This window comes from Lactuca virosa, chromosome 7 (assembly GCF_052849685.1).
Source record: "Lactuca virosa cultivar CGN04683 chromosome 7, Lactuca_virosa_CGN04683_v6, whole genome shotgun sequence".
NCBI lineage: Eukaryota > Viridiplantae > Streptophyta > Magnoliopsida > Asterales > Asteraceae > Lactuca > Lactuca virosa.
The window spans coordinates 256691689-256700190 of NC_136432.1; the positions used below are offsets into that span (position 1 = coordinate 256691689).

Below are 8502 nucleotides of genomic sequence, written 5' to 3' on the forward strand. Positions count from 1 at the left end.
CAACAAAGGCATAATGCGAAAAGCTTTCCATATCAATTAATGAGACATAACAATTTCCATACTTGATATAAAATCAATAAAGTTTCAGCACAAATGGCACAGAAAATGCTCAGGAATATCATTTTTGCTAGAATATTTAGGCTTTCAGCCTTATCTTAGCATACTACCGAAGCCAAAGTGATGCCTATGTCATACACTTCATGGTCAACGGTTCATACCAATACCCAAGTGATGCTTATGTCATACACTTCAAGTCAGAGGTACAACCTTGCTATAAAAATAGCGGAAACAACAACTCAAGATGATAACATGGAAAAGCACATAGCACATATAACACATAACATACAATTGTTCCTATATATTAAACTCACCGTGAAATAACCGGGGGTCAAAATAGTAATTCGGGCAGCACTTCGGCTCTAAATATGACTTTCGTCGTTGAAAACCGGGAGTTTTCTTGAAAACCGGGCTCTGCGAAGGTAGAGCTTCGAAACCGAAAAGATAAATTTTTCGGGCTTCTCGGGAATCTCGGGGCGTGTTTCGGGATTTGGAATTAGTACCGGGGCTTCGGGGGATGTCGGAATGTAAGAAAATATGGAAAAAGGGTGAAAAAGGCCAAATTTCAAACATCTAACCGGGAGGTCTCGCACCCCTTATATAGGTGCGAGCCTCGGATCCGAAGCGAGGGGGTGAGGGCAGCTGGCTGCGAGGCTCGGACCAGGTGGCAGCAGGGCGAGGCTCGGACGGACAGGTGCTCGCTTCGCATTGGTCGGATGACGCGGCTTCTGGCTTCGGATCGGGTCGGCTGCCTCGGTCGAATCAGGAGACTACACGCGGGCCGGGCACGAGGGCGCATGCGAGATCACGTGACTTCGGATAGATGCCAACTCCTAAGTTGGACCGAGCTTCGGTCCAATGGGGAAAGAGGTGACGACTTCGGACCAATCAGACGGTGCCACGCGAGGTTGCGGTCCAATCAGAAGATGTCACGTGGATCGAACACTATTAATGCGAAAATAAATGAAAAATGTGCCCAATCTTGTAAAATCCATAACTTTCTCATACGGGCTCCGTTTTTTACGTTCTTTATATGCACGCGTAGAGAAAATTATGCTCTACAACTTTCGTTTAGACTTCGTCGGAAAATTTTGATTTATTTTTATATTATTATTTTTAACAGACCGGGACTGGTAAATCCGTTAAAAATTCATAACTTCTTCATCCGACGTCCGTTTTCGTCAGACTTTTTACCGTTGTGCTACTAATGACGAGACCTTCGATTATCGTTTAGCTTGTGTCGGCTAAAAATCACTCGATCTAAAATTCGAGTTTTTAGCTGTCTACTGCTAAGCTGAAACTTGTAAAAATCATAACTTCCTCATACGAAGTCAGATTTTGGCGTTCTTTTTATCGAACTTCTCGGTTTAACGAATACTACGACTTTCATTTAGATCACTAAGGCTAAAAAGTAGTTTATCAAAAACTCACTTTTTAGGTCATTCGGCACCGTGCCGGTTTTGTCGCGGATCTTCGATTGGTCATAACTTCTTCGTTATAACTCGGATTTCGATGAGGTTTTCACCTATAAGTTTCTAACAAGATTATCTACAACTTTCAACAATAAAATTTTACATATTTCAAATTTGATATTTTCGCTAAATTTCACTATTTGGCTTTTAATTGGAATCTCATAAGACTTCCAATAATTTATGAGTGATTCTAAACATAGTTTTACCTTATTTCTAGTAAAAACTATCTGTTAGAACTCAACACTCAATTTCACATAATATTTCATAATGTTTTTAACTTTTTGGATTACATAACACGATTTCAAAACGTGTATGTTACAAATACCTCCTCCTTTTGAGGATTTCGTCCCCGAAATCACATCGATTTAGACAAATGAGGATATTTCGCTCTTATCTCATTCTTATTTTCCCTAAGTATAAATTTATTATCCCGTTTCACCTTGGATAATGGAACCGTTTCATCATATATGCTCAAGCATTTACGTAGATATCTTACATGAAATACATCATGAATACCTGCCAAATCTTCAGGCAATTCCAAGCGGTATGCTTGTTAGATAATTTTGAAAAGTCCAATAAATCTACGACTCAATCTCCTTTTCTTCTCAAATTTCATAATACCTTTCTACGGGGTTACCTTTAGTATCACCCACTTGGGATTCTATGGATCGTCTCCTCCATTTCTACACAGGTCTTTTGTCGATCCTGGGCTACTTTCATTTATTCTCGTATGATTTGAATCTTATCAGTGGTGTCTTGAATCAATTCAGGACCACCAAGGATTTTCTATCCAACATTATGCCAACATAATGGTGTTCACAGTTACTACCGAACCCTAAGACACATGCATGAAGCATATCTTCTACTGTTTGGATTGTTCCCTCCGTCTAACCATCTGTCTGGGGATGATAAGCTGTGCTGAGAGCAACTTGAGATCCCAATTCACGTTTCATACTCGCCCAAAAGTGAGAAGTGAAGCGAGTATTACGATCGGAAATAATCTTTAGTGGCGTACCATGTCTCGCGATGATTTCGTCTAAGTAAACTTGTGCGTATTTCTCCATTAGAACCGTTGTACGTATGGCGAGAAAATATGCACTCTTAATCAGTCGGTCGATAATTATCCAAAGGCTATCATTCACAGTTTTCTTCTCCTCTTACAAGGTATTAACTATATAAGCCGGATAAGTAGAATATCCCTTCGATATAAATTTACAAGTTTTTAAGAAAGAAATTTATTATTTTTACGGTAGATACAAATAGAATCCTTCCTTTCGATAGTGATGCATATCATCTCTTCGTAGCACAAGAGTTCTGCATAGTTCTTTGACAATCGATTCATGTCGAGAATAATATCAAAGATAGGAATTAGGTTAGCAGGAAGATTATAACTTTCAATTCCTATAGCACTATCTCTATAGACTTTATCAGCAGGTAATGATATATTTCCTATGTTATCTATATGAAATGATTGCACAATTGCATAACATGCAATTTGAAAAGAATGTATGAACTCGGATTTCGATGAGGTTTTTTGGTATAATCTGGTGTGTGTGTGTGTGTGTGTGTGTGCGTCCAATGTACAAGTGTACATCTATTTCCTTAGCCGTTGATCATTATGATTTCCGATGCTTACGATTGGTTCATTGGTTCCTTGTTAATTATGGTTCTCTATTGAACCTCACCCGCATATATATATATATATATATATATATATATATATATATATATATATATATATATATATATATTAAAGAAATAAATTAATTTAAAACTAAAATTAAATTAAAAGGGATAAAATAAAATATTATTAAAAAAATGGTTAGATTGGATGCTAAATAAAAAAGAAAACTAAAATCTCTAAAAGTGTTACGTTATTTTAAGTGTTCAATCAAATATCAATAAGCTATAATAAAAAATAAATAAAATAAATAATAAAAATCTATACAAAATTAATTGTTTTTGTAAATATATAATATTGGAAACCAATGTTTTAAAAACCAGTTTGAACCGGTTGGACCGGACCAGAGGAGGGAGCGGTTTAACTATCATCGGTTTTACATCGATTTCTGAATTAGATTGAACCGACCGATTTTTAAAACAATCTTGTTGAACCGGTCAAAATAAATCGATTAAACCGGTTAAAACGAATAAAAACGCATGAAAAAAAAAACCATTTGCATAATAAACTTTGGTGATTTTTTTCAAATCCATTTAATGTTCTCTAAATAAAAACATATGATAAATGTTATAAAGTTTTTTGATGTATTTGTATTTATCTAAAACTATATTTTATTTTGGTATTATATTTTATTTTCTTTTTGACATATATGAATTGTTGTAACACACTAAAACTTATGATTCCGTTTTGTTTTAATGTATTTTGATTCATCTATAACTTAATTTTATGTATATTTTTAATGTCTAAATTTGTAATCGTCAAATTCATGATTTATATATGTATGTGTAGGAAATTAGAAAAACTATATATATATATATATATATATATATATATATATATATATATATAGAAACCGGTTCGTCCAGCCGTCGAACCGGTTAAACAGATTGACCCGAAAACCGATCATATACCGGTTCAACTAAAATACCGGTTATTAAAACGTTAAGCAAAACACCGTGAGTGAAAGTAAGCCTCCCTACCAAGTACCTAACACCGTTCGTGGCTAGTACCATCACCTCCCTTTCTTCCCACCGCCATATTCTTCTTTATATCCGTCGCGTTTCTCATATTTTCTCTACTTTCTGTCCAACGAAACAACCAAAAATGGGCGAATCAAACGCTAAGTCCAAGATTGATAGCACGAGGGAGTGGATTGTTGAGCATAAGCTTCGTTCCGTTGGTAATTTTTCGTTTTCTCTTTTATGCATTCCGATTTCGTTATATTGTTTCCGACTTATTGATGAAATTTCTAATTGTTTTTGTGGATTCAATTAGGATGCTTGTGGTTGAGTGGGATTGTTGGATCAATCGCTTACAATTGGTCTCAGCCGGGCATGAAAACCAGCGTCAGGATCATTCACGCTAGGTATAGATCATTTTGATATTATAATTAATTCTTCCCCTATTTTTTCTGATATGCTTTGATCTTGATGCCATAATGGTGGATATAAATTATGATTTGATCTTCATTCTATTTCGTTTACATAAATGCAAATCAGGGATGGTTATTGATTTCTCCGATTCCTAACTTTCTTTATAAATGTAAGGAGGAATAACCCCTAAATTCTTGTAGATTTTCTTCCACTTATTGAGCATCTATAACTAAAACATTGCAAGGAAATGCTGAATTTTTCAAGTTAGTAGAAGAATGTCCCAAACTTTGTTGATGAAATTAAACATAACCAACAACAACTCCTTTACTTGATTAATCTGAGTTGAGGGATTGCAAAGAACCACACTTAATATCAAAGTTATAACATGGTGGGACGATTATGCAAAAGACGAAAATGCCCTCATCCTCATCAATGAAAAATATCCCTACACAGCATGTCCTATCAAGGGGGCAAAACTTCCAAATTTTGTCCAACCCAAAACGATGGGGGCAGGGGCTTGCTCTTGATATCTGGTCTATGAAAAAGACGCAAATGCCCCCGCCCTCATTGTCGAAAATAACCCTACAAATCTTGTAACACAAATAGGAGTTATGATCTATTTCTTTTCCTTCTCCCATTAAGTTCTGTTTGGATAAAATTTTGAATGGATAAATGCTGCCTAGAGTGTAGATTGTTTTTTTTTGACTGAATGAACCGTTTGAATATGACTAAATTACCATTTTACCCTCCTTTCAAGTCCCAACTTTTACAAAATTGGCCTCATTTTTTTCCCAAATATTTTCTAAACATCAATTTGTGGGTGAATTAGGTTGCATGCACAGGCTCTGACACTGGCGGCATTAGCTGGAGCTGCGGTGGTCGAGTACTATGATCACAAATCAGGGGCAAAATCGGAAAGATATGCCAAGTTCCTGGATTCCAACCCTCGAAAAGATTAATCTTCATATGTTAGAATACTATTGAAATGTTTTGATTGGTTTTTTCATAATGGTAGTTTGCATTTAGCTTCTTGATAGCTTAGTGTTATCAAAGCTGCAAATTTTGCACGTATAGGAAAAACCCGACTTCCATCATGGATATTGTATCGACCCCCTTGGCTTTTTTATGGTCAAGACATATATGGATTATGCTTTTTGATTGTTTGGTAATCATAATATAATATGGATGAATTATAGTTATTTTAGGGGTGGACAATTGACCAAAATGAGTTGATTCTTCTTCGTGCATATTCTTCTCTGTTATTATTTTTTTTTTTTAGGTTCAAGAAGAATCAACTGATTGGATAAGTATAGCCTGAGTTACATAGCCCTAAATATGGATACTTGAAAACTTAAAATCTTACATCGTCATCATCATCATCTTGGTGCTTTGATTTTGAACACAAAGACCATTAACACCCTTTCATTTGTTATGTGACGATAATTAGGGTTTTTTTGGCTTGATTTTTTAGTCTCTCTCTCTATGTGTATTGCTGGTTTAATTGGTGTTTGATCACATGATATATATCTTAGTTTAATTGATGCTCAATCACAAGAGATGAAGATGATGGACAATTTATTGTTAAGTTTTTGTTGGTTTCATTGGTTGATTTCAGTCCACCTTTAAAACGGTTTTGTTATTAGGTTTCATTTTAGTAAGGAAAACTATAATAAAGTCCTTACATATTAGTCTCATAATCGATAGTCATTATATCTTTTTTTATTCAATTAAATCATAAAAACTGGTAATGGTATTCAATTTAACCCTTTTACCACGTCAGTCATCCAACTTTCAAAAATTATATTTTTGGCCCAGATTTCAAATTTTTTTACAACTTTGGTCCAATATTTACACTTTTGGCCCAAATTTTAAATTTTATTACAAATTTGGTCCAAAATTTACCCTTTTGGCCCAAATTTTAGAATTTTGTAACTCATCCTAACTTTAGTTTTTTTACATCTTTTTTTTTTCTCAAAATTTTGTTTAGAATATGTTTTTTTCTTTATAAAATCATATTTACACAAAAAAAAAACTTATTTTCACATAAAAAATCTTATATTTTCTATATAAAAACTTTTTTATAAAAAACCTTTTTTTTATACGAAATACCTATTTATAAAAATAGGTATTTATTAAGTACATAAATATATACAAATCTTGTTTTATAAAATCTTATATTTGACTTTTGTTGACCAATTAATTCCTAATTTCCGTCAAACACACTAATCCTAGTCGGTTGGAGAACGTCAAACGATTAATCCACGATTAATCCCGATTTCTACAACCATATATATATATATATATATATATATATATATATATATATATATATATATATATATATATATATATATATATATATATATAGGTTATATCGAGAACAGAAAATGTTGAGAACATGAGAGAGAACACTTCTGAACCAATTGTTTTACAAGCGTAAATTTGTAATTGTTTATTAAATTTAATTTTCACAAATTAAAATTTAATCATAATTTCCTAAAATTTAGCGATAATAATTGTAGTTACTTAAAAAGGAATTAATTCATTTTTTTATTAATGAAAGATAAAAATACTTTTTATCAATTGGTCTCTAAAATCAAAACGGTCTCTAAAATCAAAACGTCAATGTTTTTTTTTTCTTTTTTTGCTAATTTATTAATCAAAATATGTATATCATATGTGAATAAAAACACATTTGTAATCATAAATGAATAAGTTTCTAATCTTAAATGAATAAATTATAATTTGGATATAACAATTTTCAGTAATTATTGACACAAAACAATTAATGCACATTACATAAATAATAAGTAATTGATATTTATATTCATAAACGATTAATGCACATTACATAAATAATAAGGAGTTGATATCTCTATTCATAATGGAATAACTTAAAAAATGAAAATCTAGTTGTTACATATTTTATTACAATCATAAATGAATGCAACAAAAAAAAGCATTACTTTATAATCATAAATAAATAAATATCTCCACTTTTCTTTCTTGGTTAGCAATCTGATTTCTCTGTGCAATGTCAAATACAAAAACAAAATGTCAATAACAGTAATAAATGAAAAAAAATACGAAAAAACTCGATGACATTAAGCAGAAAATAAATCAAAAAATATGAAAAAAAACCTTAATGATATTAAGCTTAACATATTGTAACACCCTAATCTGGTACGAGTTGAAACCCTAAAGAATTTACTTTTTAGCATAATTGGTCCTTTAAGTACGCTGGGCGTACTTAAGTGTACGTCGTGGCTGGTACGTATCTATTATTCTCTGTTCTTATTATTTGTATGACTTATGTGTACTATATGCTTGTATAGGGACCTTTTTGGTCAATGGTATGTCTGCTCATGTCCTGATTGATTTGGGTGCTACCCGATCGTTCGTATCACTTGCGCTTAGCAAGAAGTTCCGGGACGCGCCCGGAGCTCTGGATTCCCCACTCGAGGTAGAGATTGCAGATGACCGCACCGTTAGTGCTGCGAGGGTGTATCGGGACTGTGTCCTGAATGTGCTTGGAGAGAGGTTTCGTGTCGACCTAGTCCCGATACCGTTGCGAGGGCTGAAGGTGATTGTAGGGATGGATTGGCTGGGGGCCAACGGGGCCATGATTGATTGTGAGCGCCAGTTGGTCAGGGTTCGAACCCAAAGTGAGGGAGAACTGGTTATTCATGGTGAGAGGACCTCGCAGGGACCGACCCTATGTTCGGCTGCGAGGGCTAGGAGGTTTTTACAGCAGGGTTGTGCGGGATTTCTGGCTTATGTCTCGGATACGAGAGTAGAGACTGTTACAGATGTGGGCAGCGTGCCGGTTGTGCAGGACTTTCGGGATGTTTTCCCCGAAGAGTTACCAGGAGTGCCTCTGGCATGTCTGTTGGATTAGGTGTCTAAGTTCATAATTATT

At 34.1% G+C, this 8502-nt stretch overlaps 1 protein-coding gene across 1 annotated transcript; it reads left to right on the top strand.

The window, feature by feature from the left end:
• Nucleotides 1-4171: 4171 nt before the first annotated feature.
• LOC145123749 (Hypoxia-responsive family protein) lies at nucleotides 4172-5752 on the top strand. The gene is made up of 3 exons (XM_079058962.1): nucleotides 4172-4390; nucleotides 4486-4576; nucleotides 5413-5752. Exons 1-3 carry the CDS (start codon nucleotides 4315-4317, stop codon nucleotides 5540-5542), a joined length of 297 nt encoding a protein of 98 aa, XP_078915088.1. The 5' UTR covers nucleotides 4172-4314; the 3' UTR covers nucleotides 5543-5752.
• Nucleotides 5753-8502: the final 2750 nt, after the last annotated feature.